This window comes from Saccostrea cucullata, unplaced genomic scaffold, assembly GCF_032062105.1.
Source record: "Saccostrea cucullata isolate Sc308-1 unplaced genomic scaffold, CSIRO_AGI_Scuc_v1 ctg2667, whole genome shotgun sequence".
Lineage (NCBI taxonomy): Eukaryota > Metazoa > Mollusca > Bivalvia > Ostreida > Ostreidae > Saccostrea > Saccostrea cuccullata.
Genome location: NW_026927697.1, coordinates 130,077 through 151,698, shown reverse-complemented (window position 1 = coordinate 151,698; position 21,622 = coordinate 130,077). Strand labels below are relative to the sequence as shown.

At 32.4% G+C, this 21,622-nt stretch overlaps 2 protein-coding genes across 2 annotated transcripts; one reads left to right on the top strand and one right to left on the bottom strand.

Moving 5' to 3' along the window:
- Positions 1-1,642: 1,642 nt before the first annotated feature.
- LOC134275266 (baculoviral IAP repeat-containing protein 2-like) lies at positions 1,643-3,612 on the bottom strand. The gene is made up of 3 exons (XM_062757540.1): positions 3,376-3,612; positions 2,923-3,104; positions 1,643-2,759 (listed from the first exon to the last, which is right to left on the bottom strand). Exons 1-3 carry the CDS (start codon positions 3,542-3,544, stop codon positions 2,058-2,060), a joined length of 1,053 nt encoding a protein of 350 aa, XP_062613524.1. The 5' UTR covers positions 3,545-3,612; the 3' UTR covers positions 1,643-2,057.
- A 2,283-nt stretch (positions 3,613-5,895) lies between these two features.
- On the top strand, positions 5,896-11,238 carry LOC134275245 (transmembrane protein 161B-like; the record flags this gene model as incomplete). Its single annotated transcript, XM_062757517.1, has 2 exons — positions 5,896-5,923; positions 9,885-11,238. Coding segments are annotated over 2 exons (1,335 nt in total), but the record flags the coding sequence as incomplete, so codon positions are not given.
- Between the last annotated feature and the right edge of the window lie 10,384 nt (positions 11,239-21,622).

Sequence of the window (21,622 nt, the reverse complement as noted above, 5' to 3'; positions counted from 1 at the left end):
GTGTATAAACTTTTTATAACAAATTTCGAGTGTGAAAATTATCTAAGTATTTTAAAGACTGTGTGTACACACTTTCTAATGCTAAATATGTTGTTGTCGAATTTCATTTTATACATGTGTCTTCCCATAAATTTTTATTAAAATAGAAAATTTGGTGTTATGACTATTTGTAATAACACCAAATTTTCTATTTTAATGAAAATTTGTGAGAAGACACATGTACTAATGAATGTATTGCATTGTCAAACATTAGGAAAAAGTATATTAATGAACACTAATTATAATTTAGTAGACCAAGTATTCTTAACTTTTCTCAACTGATAACAAAACAAGATGCTAAAACACTTTTAAAAATATGTGCCTTTATATCAAAAATATATGATTTAGTCTGTCCTCCACGATTTCCCCCCGCACTTATTTCATTATTACATTTTTATATGTTTTTCTTTTTCTTTCTCTCCCTTTTCATTTTCTGATTATGTATATCATATACTTGTACCTCTGTCAGACCTGAATTTTTATGCTGTAAATATTTTTCATTGTCCTCATATACCGTGACGAGTGAATAAATGAACTTGAACTTGGAAAATGATAGGTACTCTAATTAATGAAAAAAAAAAGGTTTTGTAATGAAATAAGCTTTTCGTTGTAGGCAACATTTTCTTTTATGAATAAAAGAAGAAAATAAATGTATATTTGAAATTAAAAAATTATATTAAAGTAGCTGATTTACTATAATACCAATGAAATAGAGTAAGAATTAATGTGAATATTTCTTTTTATAAATTGTTTGAGGCAGTTAAATTTTTGAGTGTTTATTGACTTCAGTGAATCATTAAATACGTCAACGTAATTCCGTTCTACCTCATTCATTTTGTCGGTCGATGTCGTCCTTAAAAATAGCTTCAAAAACTTTGGGGAAAAACCAGATATATAAATTTATCTCGTATTTTGGATGTCACTGGGAAAATTCCCTTAATAGTTTCCCTCATGATTTGGAAAAATGGGCCAATCTTGATTGATGATCCGGAAAAGTTCCATAGGTTTCAAGTGACTTGTTTGTTCATGTCCGTTTTGAAATATAAATGAAATTTTGAAAATCCTTGACTTGTCTCCAATTCTGTTAATAACGCAAGAAGAGGTCTATTGAGATTTTTTTCTTTATTCTTATTTCTCGGAATTGAAAAAAAAAAAAATGAAAATGTTGTCGCTTTGATGTTTTCGGAATATGTCAAAGATGTCGAAGATTAAACAAGCATTACCTGAATTATTTAAAATAATTCAACTTGGAAATTCAAACGTACTTCGTTTGTCATTTATGTCGGTCTATATATTTTGAATTTATACAAGTGGAAAAAAAAATAGACAATAGTCATGCTATATTTTTTTAAATCTCGCCTAGTAAATTTAAAACAAACCATTGTGTTTTTGTTATGAATATAAAATTGATTGTTTTGTCACGTTCTATAATGTTCGTGTTTACATCCACCCGATAAAATGTTTTATAATTATGTGTACTTTATATGGAAAAAAAACTTGAAGAAGCTGGTCATGATACTCTTGAAATATATTCACCAATGCTATGTTTGTGGATTCAGAAATAAATATCACGAGTGTTCGAATTCCTTTAACAAAAGAGATCTTATTTTTTTAGATTTGTATTTTGCATAATAAAATATAATCAGATTTCATTATTTGAAGACTGCTTATACATGTATATAGTATAAAACACTAGTTTACACATTATACTTAAAGAAATACTGTATGTTTTGAATTTTTTTTAAAAATTGTATTATCTACAGCGAGGTAATTTGATAATTAAGATTTCTAAATTTTCTTTTTAAAAAAAATTGGACACACACACAAAAAAACAATGAAACAAACAAATAAAAAATTTAAAATGTGTCCATCTCAACTCATTAATAATGCCGTTAATTTCCAGATATGTATTAATAAAAATTGACTTTTTACAGAACTTTTAAGGAGGGAACAAAGTAATTTGCTCATATAAACAGCTTTAAAGTCTCCCTTTTAGATATATAAAATCAATATATATATCAAACCAAATAAGCTTTGACAATTGCCTTGACATCTGACCTACATACGGGGCACTGTTTCATGGCGGGAAAACACTGAGCACATGTCACCATGTGTGTGCATGGCAGAAATATTACACTAACCGTGTCGTCCATACAAACTTTACAAATAAGCGTATCTCTTAGTTCTTTGTTTTCGGCTCTAAGTTTTTCAGTTTCCTTTTCCAAATTCAGATTAGAATCACCTGTTCTTTCACTTTCATTTTCACTATCAGAATCATACCCGGAGTCACAACTACTTTTATCTTCGCTATCTTTTTTATCATTAGTTAATGGTGGTAATGTCCTATCAGTCTGCGTTAAATCATCAGAATTTGTGTTATGTTTAGTCCTATTGTTTTCGATACCATTTATATTAGTCGTTTCCGTCCGATTGTCACTCACAGAACTACTTTCCTCCTGCTCTAGATCCTCCAGCGAACCGTATCCTTGGTCTTGGTAATCTAGAATCAAATTCACAATGTCTGATACAGAGAAACTCGCTGAACCATAGCGGGAGTTCCAATCCCGAATGGCTTTTTTGACCATTACCTCGGAATATCCCATTTGTAATGCCGTGATGGCGGCTAAACTTTGTAGAGAACAGTCGGGAGAGCTAGGGGCACTAACTACGCCCCTCTCTTGATTGTATTGGCTGAGACTTCCTAATTCTGGTACCCGATCCTAAAGCATAAATTTAAACAAAATTCAACTAAAATGTACTCTAGTAGGATAATTAAGGTGTACAATATCATAAATGCTCTTCTACCAATATATGCCACTGTGCATTTTAAAGTCTGTAAAGTACTTGTACATGTACCTATAGAATAGAATAATTTGTACAGACCTGTTGGCATTGTCGTTGTGCTACGATTTGTTGAACTTCTAGAACAAAACTTTTCCCTTTACATTGGATGAGGAAGACACATTCTGGGAACCAGTGGGCATGCTCGACCCAGGGGTCATCTTCTCTCTCCCAGTTCTCCAGACCATTTCCGCAGAAAAAACAACGAACATTGTCGCCATTGCCTGGAATTTGAAAATGTTTCAATATTTTATATTAGGCAAATTATCATGCAATATAGACACAGAAAAATATGAAAGTGTATAAGGATTTTTTATTTTAAAGAAATGTATATTATTTTTTTTATATATCCACTATCATCATGATCATGGCTATACGGGGATATTTCTTTATAACTAAGTAGTTTCAATTTTCTTCCGGGGGGGGGGGGGGTAATTATTAAAACAAATTCAATCATGATTAGTAATTAGTTTAAACATATGACAAATGTCTTACCCGTGTAGAAAAAGCCAGCTTTAGCCATTGTGTCTGCAGGCTGGTGATGGTTCCACGTAGAAAATGTCGAGACTCTTTTTGCTAGGACGGAATGAGAGGGATACTTGGGCTTGGCGAAGGAGACCCCCAACTGCTCCAGCGCTGTCTTTTTGCTAGCATTTCCTTGCATCTTGAGGTAGAAATTCTCCAAATCGTAGCACAACTAATAAATGGTTTGGATCGTGTTCTTGGTGAATATGCAAGTAACTCAGTTACTGTTAACTTGTTGTTATATATATAGAGTGCAATTCTAAAAATAAACTTTGGGAAAACGAAATTATTTTTGGATTCCTTTTGCATCGAAACATTGGGAAACTTTGAATAACATACGCCTTTAAAATATCTCGAATTACTGTCGAAACATATATTTAGATCTATAAATCATTACAATAATTTTATTTCCGTGTAAATCTATTAAGAAGATTAAAAACAGAGAGCACGACGTATTGCTTATTTTAGACAAGGTTGCGTTCTTTGTTCTATAAATAGATTTAGGTAAACCCTGCTTGTGATATCGTTATTCTTAATTCTAAATATTTAGGCATTATGAAATATTGATATGTATTATCTAGAAATTTATTAAAACCATAGACCCAAGGTAGAGATCTGTGATTAAACTAATGGGCATTTAATCAATCGTGAAATCTGATAAAATGAAGTTGATGCTTGAGTTGTCTAATGCCGAACGCACCGCGGTGAGGTTGACTTTCCAAGTTTTCTCGAAGAAGCCGAAGCGTGTCCTCTACAGATTTGCCCCCAGTAGGTCATATGTAAGTTTTATATATTCTTTTAGGTAGTGGGGCACAGTCTTTTACAAGAAGTACACGATGATTTATTTATTAGAATATAATTTGGGTTAAGAATTTGTCGTCTTCATTCACATGTAAATCGCGAATTTTCTGTTTCTAAGGTGCGAGCACAATGATGTGCAGATTGACCAATATTTTTGTATTGATAGTTCATAGCAAAAATGAAATTGATTGAATAACCATGATTTATTTGCAAGGGCCTGGGTCAACGTAAATCTAAATCAGCTGTAAATATTATCCTTCTTCATCTTCTTCCAGTAATGTGCCTGGCACCAAAGTTGGGCATTATCACACATGTTTAAAAGATTAAAATAATGCTAAGGAAGGCCTCTTTAAAATCTAGATAAAATCTTCAATTATTAAAATGGGTAGGATCTGGAGCTGATTCGAGCTACTGATGTGCATTTATCCGGACAGAGATTCTTCTGACTCTAGCCCCTGCTTTTTTTTTATTATGACTTGTGTCCTGTTGTCCAGTGAATACAGGAATTTCAGTTATTTACATTGACGATTCATATATTTAAATGGTATTCATGACAGCTACTTTGAGTCTACTTTGCAAGAGAGGAAAACAAAATTCCTAGATCTATCATATTTCTTTAGTTAATGAAAAAATTGTTACAGTAGACTCTGTCAGATACATGTAAGATCATCTTGGAAAAAAATTTCTCAACTTTAATAAGAAATGTCAGCACTCTGTAGTATAAATTACTAGATGATTAATTTACATAATAAATACAGTAGAGTGCCAATAAATGATTAACTGTGTAAGATACACACCCTGTGGTATAATTTTAATTGTGTTTAATACTCCCATTGCCTTAGGTTTGTTCATGAACACCAGTTGATTACTTGTGATTGTATTAACACTTGCAGCCACGTTACTGTACATGTATGAGTGGCTCTGTAGTTGTAAACTAAAAGTAATGAATTACTTTTGTGGTTAGGAGGTGACAGGTATGAACATTATTCTACAAGTTTCATTTAAGGATAAAAATTTCCTTTATTTCAGAAACCCAAGATTTCTCTGGACAAAGATAACCAGCGGGATGGCGGTGTTGGGGGCCCAGCTGGTATTGTCTGATCATATTCAGTTTTCATGTAAGAAGTTATCTCTCTCGATTTGTCGTTTGGTCAAAGTATCTGTAATCAATAGGGAGATATATTTTTTGAATTTCTTTAACCCAGCGTTTCAGGTTTTAGGATACTGATGATAGTGTGAAAATAGGTGAAATATTAGTTATCATAGATTTATAAGAGAGAGAGAGAAAGTGTAAAGGTAGGACAATCACCCGGATTTGATTTTTCTACAATTATGTTGTCGGTAATGTCATCTTCAACATATTTAATTCATATAATAGTATTGTACCGAAAGAACATGTTAATTGAAAATTGTTTTTTTAACTTTTTAAGTGGTAAATGAGTACGTTAATATTAAATGATTCCAGCCATAAGAATTTATTTCTGAATATGAATGGGAGGGTTTTGTGCTTATATTAGGAAAAGTAAACCCACTGTGTTTTTTCTAAATGGAGATCTGAACCCAGTTATTTTAAAGTCGGGAATGTTAAAAAAGTGAGGAAATGGCATTGTTTAATGATCGAAAAATTTACAAACAATACAAATCTGTGAGCTGGGAGGGGCAAAGGTAGGAGGAGTAAGCATTCCTTGATCACCCAGTTATCAGGGGAGGGGGAAAGGTTTCGGATCAAATTGAGTATAAAAACAAAGGTCTAACAGTTGGGTGAGAATCAGGGGAAGTTTAAATAATAGGAAAAATATTTTTTGTCTCAAAAAAATTTTTTTTTAGCAAACTCACACAACCATTGAGGTCACCGTGGCGTAGGGTTAACGCATTCAAATCATTGGCTTTGAAGAGATCAAATCAAAATATATTTTCCTTATTACATACCTTTAAAACATTAGTGAAAATGTATAATAATAATAATAATAATAATGATTGGATTTATATAGCGCTTTTCTAGCATAAATGCTACTCAAAGCGCTTTACAATCATTGTATATTTATCAATACATTGTAAATTATTTAATGGCAGAAATTTGAGAAAGTGTCTTTGGATTATAACCCACCCACCCCATATACGCCACCATTCTTCAGTAGGCAAATCAAACATAGCATTTCTACAAATACAAAATGCAAATCTGTATAGCACAAACACCAGCAATGATTGCACATTTCATCAAATTCTATAATTATTTATTTCTGTTTAACTTCTTTTGACTGATAAATGTTTCTCTTGTGATTATGAATGCCAATATGTTTTCAAAACTGTTGAAATCGCAATAATTTTATCAAAAAACAATAAATCTTGATTTCATGCAAATCAGTAAAAGGATCCGAAAAAAGTATAGCAATCGCAAAAATATGTTGCAAACATATCTCATCACTCAAAACAAGAATAGCTCAATTTCTCAAAAAGCGTAATGCATAGAAATCAGATGATGTTTCGTGGGTGAATTGAGGAGAAAACTTATATACAATAACTTTTACAACAGAATATACTTTGAAAAAAATGTTGAAATAATTCAAAATGAGTGAAAATAGCATTTTAACTTAGGAGATGGTACCGGTTTCAACTTAAAAATTTCCTCAAATAAATTTACATTGATTCTGCAAAGGTTTAATAAGTTTTCTAATTTCTGGAGCCTGCAAATTTTCTTTTTTAATAATGCATCAGAGTACCCAAAGCAATATAGCTAGTGATCCAAATCAAGTAGATTTTCGATTAGCACTTTGTATACAGTGACACATGTTTAAAAGATTAAAATAATGCTAAGGAAGGCCTCTTTAAAATCTAGATAAAATGTTCAATTATTAAAATGGGTGTTAATTGTTTGCTGATTTTCTGATGTGCATTTATCAAGAGATTCTTCTGACTCTAGCCCCTGCTTTTTTTTTTTATTATGACTTGTGTCCTGTTGTCCAGTGAATACAGGAATTTCAGTTATTTACATTGACGATTCATATATTTAAATGGTATTCATCGACTTTGAGTCTACTTTGCAAGAGAGGAAAACAAAATTCCTAGATCTATCATATTTCTTTAGTTAATGAAAAAATTGTTACAGTGTTGTCAGATACATGTAAGATCTCTTGGAAAAAGATTCAACTTTAATAAGAAATGTCAACACTCTGTAGTATAAATTACTAGATGATTAATTTACATAATAAATACAGGAGAGTGCCAATAAATGATTAAATGTGTAAGATACACACCCTGTGGTATAATTTTAATTGTGTTTAATATATTGCCTTAGGTTTGTTCATGAACACCAGTTGATTACTTGTGATTGTATTAATACTTGCAGCCACGTTACTGTACATGTATGAGTGGCTCTGTAGTTGTAAACTAAAAGTAATGAATTACTTTTGTGGTTAGGAGGTGACAGGTATGAACATTATTCTACAAGTTTAATTTAAGGATAAAAAATTCCTTTATTTCAGAAACTGAAGATTTCTCTGGACAAAGATAACCAGCGGGATGGCGGTGTTGGGGGCCCAGCTGGTATTTAGTCTGATCATCTTCAGTTTTCTGCAGAAGTTATCTCCCTATTTGTCGTTTGGTCGGTGGCTGTTGGTGGGGAGACTGCCTCTCCAAAATTATTATAGAATATTGAATTTAGTTAAAGGTTTATGATCAAATCAAAATATATTGCAATACTTAAGAATAGATGTACTGTATAAAACATGTGCAATGGGAGAGGGAAAAAATGCAGCAGATCAAACCGGAATTTGAACCCAGGCCCCCTGAATCTCCAGTCAGGTGCTCTACAAATACAGCTATCTGGCCACAGGCAATCGAACATGGCTGACTGCCACATTGCTCCCTTCTTAAGAGTCTTTGATCCCTCAAAGACCCCAACCCAGGTTCATCCCTAGCCGGTCTCTCACCTGTCAGTTCCAGGTCATGGTACAGCTCCAAATGTAACGGGAGAGGAGAAAAATGCAGTGTACCAGACCAGCTAGATATGAACCTGGGCCCCCTGAATCTCCATGTAGGGATGGGTATCGCCAAAAATTTCGTATCGCGATATATCACGATTTTTTCCCACAATATCACGATAATATCATGTTATTTTTAAAAGCAGTTTTTACAAGGCCAAAATAAAATTATAGTTTGTTTGAAAAATGCCCCCCTCCTGAAAAAATTTTATTGACCAAAATAGGAAGATTTTTTTTTAAAAATCAATTTTTTTTGCCCATTACATGTATCACACGCACCATAAAAACACTGAAATGTAGTGTCAGATCTATGTAAAATTAGGTATTTTTGTTCTGAGATTTTTATCAAAAATTTATAATTTATTTAATTAAAAAAAATAATAATTTCCATGTGTCAAACCCTCCAGGCGGCAATCTCAAACAAACAATTTTTTAAGGATGACCCAATGATTTTATATGAAAAGTCATTATTTTTCTAAAAAATATGCTAGAAAAACAAAATTTTACTTTCTTGAAATTTTTATGCATATAAAATCAATTATGTTTGGACAGTAAGCATGGTAAGATGCTGTTCTTTTCACTTTTTACAACATTTTTTATATTTTCTGTACTTGTAATTTGAAAGATTGAACAAATAAATGAATTATTTCTGGACTTTACCTTGTACCTAAAGATATTAAACGTTCAAATTTAATCTCACTGAAAAACCATCATATACCGGTATACCGATAAAATCGCACATCCCTATCTCCATGTATATATAAATTGATTGTTTGTTATTTTATGTCCCTAGTGAGAATATGCCTGTTAATTGTTTGCTATTTTCTGTTGCACAATTTCTACTTCACTTAAGGGGGCCGACTATAGTTTCCATTGCACAATATTTCGTGCATCATAGTAAAATGAAGCGTATTTACTGTTTTAATGCAACTTTTTTCCCTTAATTATTAGAATTAAATAAAATTAAGAAATCATAGGTAAAAAAATGTAATAACAATTTGATATAACTGATTTTGCAATTGATAGGTAGGTTGACGTCATTGCAGTGTGTTTTTGATGTTATGATAATCTGTAGCTCTTAAAGAAAGGGTAATAAAAATATTATTAAAGAAAAAGTAATAAACATACGCTCTTGAAATTTAAAACACAGAAATTTGAGAATATCTCCAATATTTTTATTATGTTTTCATGTGAATCCAATGTATATGTCATATTTTGTAATACTGTATAAAAATAGTAAAATTTACTAATTTTTTGCATTTTGAGATGCCCCCTCTGGTAACAAGACGGTAGAATTTTGTGTTTCTTACATATATTGTATAATATAGTATTACTCATCAAATATTTTAGTTTGAACAAAATGTCTAATGTAGTATTTGTATAATTTGCTTCAAAGTGCTAAAAATTGGCATTTTCCTATATAATCCTATAGTAAATGTACCTGTATTTTGAGACGGTCCCAAAAAAATACCTGGACGGTAAATTTCCCCCAAACTTTGCATGTACACTGAAGTTAATGTAAGTTATAAATGGTATAAAAATGAAGAGTTTGGCTATTGTAGTTTTCACACAATAAAACTAATTAATGCATAAGTTGCATTGCCTGACATTTGTTGTGTGAAAATTATAACAAAATAAAAATTTTGCCAAAATGAACAGATCTGTATAATTAGAATTAATGAGTTGGTTTTTTGACAGGAAAAAGAGGGGATAAGAAGAACCACAAAGAGTCATCAGACAACAACTTTACAATACCTCGTAATACTGATATAGCCCTAGACTCTGCACCAGTGGAGTCTGTGGATTTGTTACAGCTGAGGTTCTACCCAGACTACCAATGGCTGGTGGACTTCTCTCTCTCTGCTGGAATGGTGTACTTCCTCACAGAAATCTACTACACCATCGGCCCTCGGTCAGAGTTCAATATCAGCATGCTTTGGTGCCTGCTTGTGATTGGGTTTGCACTGAGAATTCTGCTTGCCCAGACGGCCATGTATTTCAAGATGGAAAATGGAGGGGAGAGAATCCTGTGTGTGACCTTTGGTTTCTTCTTTCTTGTGGCAGCCATGGGTGTTCTTGTTGTGGATGAATCCATACTGGAATTTGGTTTGGCGGAGGGTTATGAGAATTTTTCCACAGGTGCTAAAAACTTTCTAAAACACCAGGATGTGGACTATGAAGGTCCTGTAAGCTTTTTGACTTTCAAGATCATTCTAGCATTTGTTTGTGCAATTGTAGGAGCCCTGTTAACCTTTCCTGGGCTTCGGTATGGAAAACTTCACATTGATGCATTGAAATATTCCAAAGAAAACAGAATTAAACAGCTCTTATTGCATTTAAACTTTGTCTTACCATTAGTGATTATCTTGCTGTGGATAAAGCCATTAGGACGGACATTCTTATGTGGAAAACACTGGAGAGCAACATACAGACATTTACAGGAATCACAATTTGACATTCTTCGTCTGCTTTTAATAGGAATAGTGTTTGCTTTAAGACTCTGTTTGATGCCAACTCACCTACAAGCTCACCTCAATACAGCTTATGAAAAAGTGGAGAACTTAAAGAAGGAGAGTGGAAGAATCAGTGGAACTGAGTTTCAAAAAATGGTAGCAAGGATTTTCTACTACCTCTGTGTGGTAACCCTACAGTACCTGACCCCCGTAATTCTCCTCCTGTTTCTGATGTTCCTACAGAAGACCCTGGGTGAATACAACTGGTCCTCTGTACTAGGGCAAGATTTGGAGGAGTACTTCACTTCCTTTAGTAGAAACTCAACTCAGATCTCAAACTCAACAATCTCAGGGGCTCTAAACTCGACTACTCTTGAGTCAATTAGTGAGACAGCAGCCCAGTTTTCATTGACTCTAGTGAACTTGCGGCAGGTGTTCTCAGCTCAGTGGTATCGCGGCCTGCTCTCCTTTGTTACATGGTGGGTGTGTGCTTCCTGGTTCACCACGTCAGCCTTTGGAATGTACTACCACTCCAATGTGGGATCCAGGTGAACTCACATACCTCGTAATATCTGACATTGTATATGCCAAATGTTTGATATTAAGAATTCATATGTGCATTGTTATGAGGTATATTAAAAATTATTTGTAAGTAAAATAGAAATATGGTATGCATGAAAATCAGCGACACTGCTGACGGAAAGCAGTTTTTATAAATTTTGATAGATTTTGGTGTAAAGAGTATAAACTTCAGATTTCTACATAGAATTATTATTCAAGAAGACCGTATCAAAATATGAAAAAAAATATAAACATCAATCCAACCCCCCCCCCCCCCCCTTTCCCCAAGAAAAAATTATCCACTTCTGTGCACTTTGTAAGGTTGTGTTAACTTGGCATTCATTTTTTTCATTAATTTCATGATGTTTAGATTAGACGATGTGAAGATGTACATGTACATGAGGCAAAGTGTAGGAGGAGATGATATCTGTGTTCAATATATACTCATAGTGTTTAACATTTTTAATAGTATTACGTACAAAAGTTTGTTTCATATATGTTTATTACAAGAAACATGGTAAAAAGACCTATTTGCTTAGAAGTTATAATATTATTTTAAATATTACATGTAGAAGACTCAAGTTATAATATTATTGTAAATATTAAAATATTTTAAACATAGATCTATTACTAGGTACATGTAGTCTAAGAGTTATTGATGCATTTGAAAATTGATTCATTTTGGCAGTTCTCATAGAAAAAAAAATGTGCATCTGACCCAATTGGTTTATTAGCTTGTTTCTTCGTTGTGACAAGGTGTCAGCATATATGATTGAAATGTCAAAAGAATAATGATCATTTAAACATTTAATTAACTTTAATTAATGTGCGTTTTTGTGGTAACAAGTAAGAATTGATCTCAAGAATGAGGATGCTTTAACTTTTAAAAATGAGGAATACAAAAGTAAATTTATCTGATGTAAGAGTATAGGTTGCTCAATTTACAGTGTAAAATTCTTTTAGAATGAAGAATGATAAACGTGTTCAAAAATTCAGCAGATATGTGTGTGAGGAAGATAGAGAGAGTAATAGTATAATTATTCGAAGAAAAACGGAATATCCATGGCTTTATATTGAATCTATTACATGTATATACAGAAAGATTGGGAGTAGAGTTGCCTTATTGCAGTAAGTCTGATAAGTATAACTTTAATTGCTATTTTTGCCATGTTCTTTCTAAAGTTGACAAAATGCTTCATACCTTATAAACAGATCATTTTTATCCATTTCACTCTTTAAGTTTTCCTCTATATTTTACTTGTCAGCCACATATTATACCTACAGTAAACAAATATTATAATGATATTCAAAGGTCGAGTTGATGTGCAAAATTGATAGTTTGGTGCTTTGTCAAATTATGTGACATTTATTCTTTATATATTAATCAGAAGTGCATAATTCAAATGTACAGCTGTTTTTAAAAGACATTCATGAATGTGTAAAGATGGTGTTTATTGATGATAAATGTTAGGCAGCATATACAATACATGTACATTTATTCGTTTTGAGGTGTATGAATGTTCTGAACTCAATTTCTGTACCTTGGTTTTATGAATAAGATTTTGAGGAGATTTTTGTTGCATAATTTTGATTTTTGATTTTGATTAATTTATCATAAAGTATGTCTGAATACAATGTACATCTATTGTCAACTTTTGATTAAGTTATCTTAAAGGATACCCAAATACAATGTACATCTATTTGCAACTAGTCAAGTATTCGCATTATATATTACATTCACTTGATTGGAATGTTTCAAAATAAATAATTATTTTACATTTGGAGCTTTTCAAGTGAGTGTTTCAGAATGAAGCCTAAACTCAATTTGACAGAATTATGTATTCTTGTGTTTTCCAAATGTATATACATGAATCATTATTAAATGCAATCAAATCAAAACTGATAAGAAGCAATAAAAATGGTCAACTATTAATAACATAAACAATTTAAAGTTCTTTTTTTTTTTTTGGATGCCTTTCCGTTTCCTATTTTGGAGATAGAAATGATTTTAAAAAAAGGTAGAAAACTAAATCATCTTCCACTTCAGCATTGCTATTCAACCCTATTTAGAATTTCACCCTTTGAATTTCAATGTTGAAATTAATTTGAAAAGAATCCAGACCACTCAAGACACAGTCGTTGAGCCCAGTTCCCTGTAATGATGACCATATGCCCCAGTACATGATACTTTTGTATTAAATCTTTAATATCTTGACCAATTTAAGGACTAGGAGTATCAAATCTTCATTTTTGCTTCTCAAAATAACTGAAGAATCATGAATTTAGTTTAAAATTTAAGAAAAGTAGAGAAAATATCAATTTGAGTCAATTTTTCATGCCAATTTTGTAATATCATCTGTCAGAACCTATATGATATCTCTTTATGTAAAAAGAAAAACATTCAATCAGTTGAATTAGAAGTTGGCATATTATTTTATTCTAAATGTTCGATGAAAAAATAATTAAATGACCTTTATCTGATCTTGCTTCTAGAATAAAACGGTCAAATGTATTCTTATATCATCACAAAGTGATAGTCTTTTCGAATTTATAAAAAATGTCATTAATTTTTAAATACAAGAAATATGAAAAGGATCCCTCCATAAGAATTATAATGATTGTATTTTAGTACAAAACCGTAACTACATGTCTTACTTCATCTAAATGAACCATAGAGGACAAAATGCCATATTCTTTGTTGAAATGTAAGAATCCAGCATGTATTTTACGTGTTCTTGAAAAATGAAGCCTTTTATTCAAGTGTCTCAAAAGTTCGGTTTTGGTTTATAAGCCGATATATTAAGTATCAATGTCTGAATGACTATAGCTGCAACTTATGTTGATGTCACTGTTTCATATGATCAGTTGATAAAGAACCCTTTGCATATATATGAAGTCTTTAAAAGTCTGTTTCAATATTTAAAAAAATATCACGCGGTATTAAAGCAGCAGTCTTTCCCCAATCTCACCTCAATTTCCAAGCTTTTGAGATGACCTTAAAAAGACAAACTCTTATTATATCTCTGACACAGTCTCATATTAGCTCAGCTGGTCCCGCTCCTAACGATTCATGAAGCATTGATACCCATGTGTTCAAAACAATTTGTGTTCTTTGAAAGGCCCCTGAGAAATCGAAGGATTTTAAGGTCCAAGATATCATTTGGCGATTGCATGGAGACCATGAAAGGTCCATGAGAAGTCTGACCAAATAAACATCCCTTTTTTTACTATTTTTAATATGCCCCCTCTAGAAAAGTGGGGGGAAATAAACGATTTAATGATGATACTCGCGTACGGCCGCAACAATTGAGGGTATCCATCCCTAATCTGTAACTTCTCCTAAACCGCTGAATGAACGTAAAAATTGAATAAGGAGCATATTCGAAGTATTCAAGCTAAAAAAAATCATTGAAATGATTCAAATTACAAGAGGCCCACGGGCCTTATAGGTCACCTGAGTATCTTGTAACAACTTTCTAACAATTGAATTTGTTCGTGTTTTGAACCAGAGGCCCTGAAATTCACAATTTTGAAAAAAGGCACCATTGCTTATCTTAACTTTACACTTAGCAAGCTTACTTTGGTTACTTAATACACAGAGGTAGATCAGAGGAACAAAGAGAAAATGCATTTCCACTTTATAACAACCAGTTGTGCACCCCACCCCACAGGAACCACTGACGCTGGGGCCACATATTTCATAAGAATGGAGGGGTACAAGGCGAGGACAATCCCCCGCTCTGAGAAAAGGAATTTCTCAATTCTAAAAGTTATATTTTTCAAAATTATATTGTTTATATCATCTTTTACACATTTGACTCTGTATTTCATTGTTTTAATATTTTATTAAGGGTCCTCCACACACCCACAGCTTATGTTCTCATATTATTGAGCATTACTTTTAACAAGCATATCAACCTTTAAAAACTGTCCAGGGATTAAAATGCAGAGAGTTTTTGAAATCCACCGGCAAAACTGGTAAATATTTCAAAAGTCCGGTAACTTTCTTCATGTAATCGGTCCGACGGACCGGTAAAAAATTTCTACTTTTCCGGAATTTAACCTCTTAACCTGTGAAAAGGATTGCATCTGTGTGTATGATAGAATAAACTTGAGGGCTTCTATGACATTTAGTTTTTGATTAAATGGCAGCGCCACTGCCTAATAAATTTGGTAAAAGAAAATCAGACCCATTCAATTACCCCCGGGTGTTTTTTTTTTCCGCCGTTTGTTTAATCAGCTGATTCAATTTGTACAAAAAATAATTGTAGCTTTATTTGGATACAACATATGTCAACTTAATCATCATTTAGGCTACCTTAAATATAAAGAGTAATCTTTATTGTTACATTAATTAAACATTTCCCCCACAACATTTAGAACTTCTTTTTCTGTGGTAGACAACCATGTTGGCCCCCATACGAAAATGTGTAGTTGACCGTCAACTAGCCGTCAACTAGATTCAACTGTTAATGCGAAAACAGTTGACCACTCGGAGGTAATGCTTTTCTGAAAAGCGATCAACTGATTTGCATAAAACGGCCATATATAGTTGAATGCTCATAAATTTGAAATTTCATGCAGAACAAGAGCCACTGTTGAACACTCCGACTTGTTATGGAAATTTCTCCCACGCTAAATTTATGTTGGGTTCAAAATTACATTATCATAGATCGGGTTTGTTATACCATAATTACAACAACCAAGATTTGAATCGATCAGTACATGTGTGTTTTCTGTAGAAGATGGGAATTTTGATTTGAAACATTATTATTGTCTTCGTGATGATTCAGCGTGTGAAATATCTCATGTACTATTGTAAGTATATAAAATTTAAAGATTTGTTTTTACTAAACTTGTTATTTTTAAACAGATATAATAGGAATGCAAAACAATGTAGCCAGTATAGGTCCCTTTTTTGTGTACTTTTTTAAATATGGAAAGAATTCTGAAAACCTGTTATGCATCAAGTGTCTTGTTGTGTTGTAAAAATATACAATTGCTTTAGACTAATTCTATATATAACCTTTTCTGCCAAGAAAATGAAGAAAGACTGTAACAACTTATGAGAGTGTGCCAGCTCAATTCATTTATAATGCATTTAGATTTACAAGTACATTTATGTCAATTTAAAAACTCTATTGGTTTGACTTTTCATATTTTCAAGAACACTGCTTGTCTTAGATTTCAAATCTCCCTCCATTTTTTTTCAAATATTTAATGAAAGCAACCTACGTGCACTGACAAATGGAGTATTCAACTAGCGGTCAACTGCAAAGGAAATAGTGGAGTATTCAACTAGCGGTCAACTGCAAAGAAAATAGAAGAGTCATCAACTAGCGGTCAACTGCAAAGAAAATAGTGGAGTATTCTCTTTCAACTGTAAAGGAAAAAAACATTCAACTAGCGGTCAACTGCAAAGAAAATAGTGGAGTATTCAACTAGTGGTCAATTGTAAAGGAAATAAAGGAGTATTCAACTAGCGGTAAACTGCAAAGAATATATAGGAGCATTCAACAGTGGTCCACTCTATGCAAATGAGTTGATCGCTCCCTCATTTGCATGGCAAAAATTCAACCAATTTTCAAATGACAGTCAGTTGACCGTCAACTAGTAGTCAACTGAATACTCCGATTGAATTCTAATAGTATTTTTTCATATGGGGGGTATCCACTGTAAATATCACACCTGGTTAATAATTCAGACTTGTCGAAATCCGTCGGTCCTGTTGGCAAGGCCGGTAAAAATTTGTTGAATAACATTTAAGAAAACGTCGGTCTTACGATGTCCGTTTGAAAAAAAATGAGCGTTATGCAAATTTAATAAAGGTCGGGATCGGGATGCGTAGTTCAAGGTCACAAACACAGAAGGAAAAAGAGCACCAAAGACCCAGATTTTGACATCATTTCCTGGTTGAACAAGATGAAGCAGAGTAATAAATGGGTAGGCTTTACCTGATTGGCTGATATATGAGGTATGTAAATATTTTCATTTTAAAGTAAAAATATTAATGTTTGAAATAAATGATGGAATGTGGGAATATTACAAAAATTCTAGAAATACCAGGGGAGATTGTAGGAGTGGGGATTGATATTTTTGGCAGGGTGTCATTTACTGCCGATCTCTGTAAGTTCTAAATAACTGCAAATTTGACCTATAAACGCCGCGGAACGGTGTATTTTTTTTCGTGTTTTTAATAAGTGCTTAGAACGAACTTTCAAATAATACCAGTGATTTGTTTGAATGGGAATTAGTAAATTACTTGGAGGGCAAAAGGTTTGTATAGAGTTCTATGGGAAATTAATTGGTACTCTTTTCCCTATAGAGACCCCATTTTTTAATAAGTAAAGTGAAGTGAAAGTCATGAAAAGTTATTTTTAGCAATTTATTTGAATATTGAAGACATTTCGAGAGAAAAATTAGCAAAAATTTGAATTATTTATCTGTGGAATTAGGGTTAGAGGTGATTTTGGGTCTTTTGTAGACATTGGGGGGGGGGGGGGTTACAGAGGATGGAAATTGGTAAAACAATGTGTAGTTGACTTGGCCATAGGAGAAAGGTAAGTTAAGAAAATGTATCAGATTGATCTTATAATAAATGTTTGTATGTATTCATAAATTTATGTATGTATTTTACATGTACATGTAATTGTGTATTTATATGATTTGCTATATATGTGTACTTTTGGAAGTGTAGGATGGTGGCCTGGTGTTAATTTTTGTTTAGTTTCTTATACGTCTGCACGTTTGGTATCTTTTCGAATAATTTATTCGGCCCTTAAATGTGCGTTTCGTGGTGTTCATGTGAAAGGAGGTCATTTTCTGTCTCGACGTATCATGTCGATAGTGTATGTGATCCTCTGGATTGCCTCCCTTTGACTGCGGGGGGATCAGTTTGTAGTTTGGTTGTTTCTATATTGTAGCTACACAAAGGTATGTGTTTTCCCTCTTTTTGCTCTTTGTAGTTCCATCAGGGTGACTCTCTGCAACTCATTTTCTACTGCTTTCCAGTTTTTGTACTTAGAGTTACTTCCCTTAGACTAGCTAACCAAATATGTAGAATTTCAACATGATATAATCTTAATTATTGTGACCATAGGCTTCTGATTTTGTTTTCTTGAATTATTGGAATGGCATTACTGCACATCACATTTGACTTTTCTAATATTTACATGTAATTACATGTAAAATTGTAAAACGTGTATTCCACCCTTGACGGATCCTTTTTTTAAACATTCGGCCATGTTGAAGATATGTAATTTGGTAATTTTTCAGAAAACTTGAAAAATATTGCTGTTTTCTTTATGATTTATGCTTAATTTGACTAACTTTATTGATTTATTTTCATTTAAAGACTATAGAGGACTTTCATATTTCAGCTTCCTAACCTGTGAGAGCTTGGATTGATCGGCGTGTGTTTTCTCTATATGAGAAGAAGACTTGAGGGCTTCTACCCACCCGATATATTTTTGATTAAATGGCAGCTGTACATTGCAGGTAAATTTTTCATTTATTAATTTTTCAGCCTCTTATTGTGGTGTACATTTTGGGGTTTTAAGTCAATTATTGCATTTCTTAATTTTTTACAAATTAATCTGAATTCCCCTTTTTAAAGCATGAAATTCAATAATGTAGATTATGGTTGTACTGTATAAGACTATCAGACACTGCACTTTGATTTGTTATCAAAAGTATTAATTTTCTCTTGTCTGAATTAATTGTAAACAAATATAATAGGGGGCACCTGCTATTTCTCTACGTGTCTTTCACTGGGGGGTGGGGAAACTTTTTTGTATATACTTAAGCAACAGGAGGGGTTAGATAAGAATCATTTAGTATATCAGAGTCTAAATCAATTTACTTTTCATAAGCAAACAAAATTTCTATATCAGTTTTTTAAAACCTTTTAATTTTGCTTAATTAATTATGATTTATCAAATTTTGGACCTTTTTTCTTTATTCTGGGTAGATTCCACCCCTATGAAAAATTTGACACAATTATGACTTTATTCATTTTATTAACATCAAAAAACAAAATCATGTTATTTTATATTATTTTATTCATAAAAAGATTATTTCACACAGGAATGAAAGTTTTTCACTCTTTGGAAAAGCACCTGCAGCAGGGAGGGGACATTTTTAAGATGGCCACAGATTCCAAGACACTGAAGTGACAGGCCTCAAATTTCATACATGTATATTGGTAAGTATAAGGTCTTTGAAAATTACAAAATTGACTAATTTTAGGTAAATATGTATAAAAAAAGAGCACCAAAGACCCAGGTTTTGACATCATTTCCTGGTTGAACAAGAAAGCAGAGTAATAAATGGGTAGGCTCCTTTTGGCTGAAAGAGGTATGTAAATATTTTCATTTTAAAAAAAATATTAATGTTTGAAATAAATGATGGAATGTGGAAAAACAAAAATTCTAAAATACCAGGGGAGATTGTAGGAGTGGGGATTGATATTTTTGGCAGGGTGTCATTTACTGCCGATCTCTGTAAGTTCTAAATAACTGCAAATTTGACCTATAAACGCCGCAAAACGGTGTATTTTTTTTCCGTTTTTAATAAGTGCTTAAAAAACTTTCAAATAATACCAGTGATTTGTTTGAACGGGAATTAGTAAATTACTTGGAGGGCAAAAGGTTTGTATAGAGTTCTATGGGAAATTAATTGGTACTCTTTTCCCAGAAACAATGGCCGCGTACGCAGCATGTTCACGATAGCTAAGTAAATTTGTTACAGCAAAGTCATAAAACTTGTCATTTATTTCTATGTTAAAGACTCTCTATTCCAAGAAAGGAAACTTGTTAGATTGAAGGTTATTGATAATAAAAAAAAGACATTTTGGTGCCGTTATTCATATGATTTTACCAGCATCAAAATATGTAACGTACAAAAGTTTGACTGGTCCGACAAAACATTCGACTGTGTCAGACCTAATGTCTGACAGCGATTAAAAAATTTCGACAAGTCTGTTAATTCAGTTTGAGGATGTTTGACTCTCTTTTTTAATTCAAACAATTTTAAGGTTTTTTAATATGTATGTTGATTGACCAGTGAATATTAGCGTGGACCAGTGAATTTCACTAAATCATTTTTTTTTTTTCAAAAACTCTGAAAATGTATTTTATATTGATTATTTAAAAAGATTATTTCACACGTTTCAAGAAATTTTTCCCAAGGCGTTTTCATACCTAGCACAACAAATTTTGTCTTACCCTTTTGTATATTTTTAAGCTCACAGAATAACCATAAAAACTTAATTTTATCGATCAACATATTTTTTACAGAAATTTATTTTATTTATAAAAAGTACATAAAACTCATTTTCTCTAAAATACATCTTGAGAAAAATCAATAAGGACTCCTTTTGTAGAGAAGAAACATTAATGAATTAGATTACATCAAAAAATTGAATTAGAATTAAATGCACTGATGTAGAAAAAACATTTTCAAAATCTTTGGTATCAAAGTTATTTTTAGTTATCTTTCCTGTATATTAAATACTCAAAAACTTTGGCAAGTCTCCACATACGTCACCATACTATATTGAGTAATTACTGGTCACTGAAGTGGACAGATATAAAAGAGGAAACAAACACTATTTTATCAATATTTATAAACACACAATGAGATAATGTATTTATTTATTGAAACGCACAAATTAGTGTGCCGAAATTTCAACTATCAAAACAGACTCGGTTGATTAGCCTGAAAGTATAAATAACCTAGTACATGTATTTGTCATACCCGGTACCTGTTGTTTACGAATTATTATGTAACATAATCCAAAACGTCTGTTGTTCTTTCATTTAAAAAATCTGCACATCTTTTTTTCCATCCGTCACTCCGTGATCATGTCAGCCATGTTTTATTGTTTACAAACGGTGCTAGGCCAAATCGTCCATCCATAAACTCGATAAAGCCGGAAGTTAAAATATTTTTTCTCTATATACGTCACAAGTCACATGGTGTGGAGGACCCTTAATAATTTATTTTTTCACTCATATTTTTAAGATATGTAAAAGTAAAACAGAAAAAGCTTCATGTATGATTCGAATTCTCTCCATAGCGCAGGATTTGGTCCAAGACCGACCGCTTTAACCACTACGCTACGAAGTATATGAATTATTGACGTCGGTCAGTGTGATTTAAATGAACGGACTGGTTGAAGCGTACATTTTTTCAGAAATTTTCGATTTTCATATAGAATGGGTTCAGATTCCATCTTTTAGACAAATGATCATGAAATAAATTTTAAATTTACGTGTCCATCATTTAAGCGTTAACGAAGAATAAAAGCCCATTCATGTTGGTTCATTTTTTATTGCTCTAATAAACCCATTTTTTACTAAATATGCTTAACTGTCAACTTTGAAGTAAAGATTATCAAATAATAAGTCATTCAGTAAAATA

Excerpts from the sequence above, each read along its gene's own strand:
- LOC134275266 (XM_062757540.1), bottom strand. The coding sequence starts at position 3,544 with ATGCAAGGAAATGCTAGCAAAAAGACAGCGCTGGAGCAGTTGGGGGTC. Across the intron at positions 3,105-3,375 it reads AGCTGGCTTTTTCTACACGG|GCAATGGCGACAATGTTCGT; the intron begins GTAAGACATTTG and ends TTCAAATTCCAG. Across the intron at positions 2,760-2,922 it reads CACAACGACAATGCCAACAG|GATCGGGTACCAGAATTAGG; the intron begins GTCTGTACAAAT and ends TTTATGCTTTAG.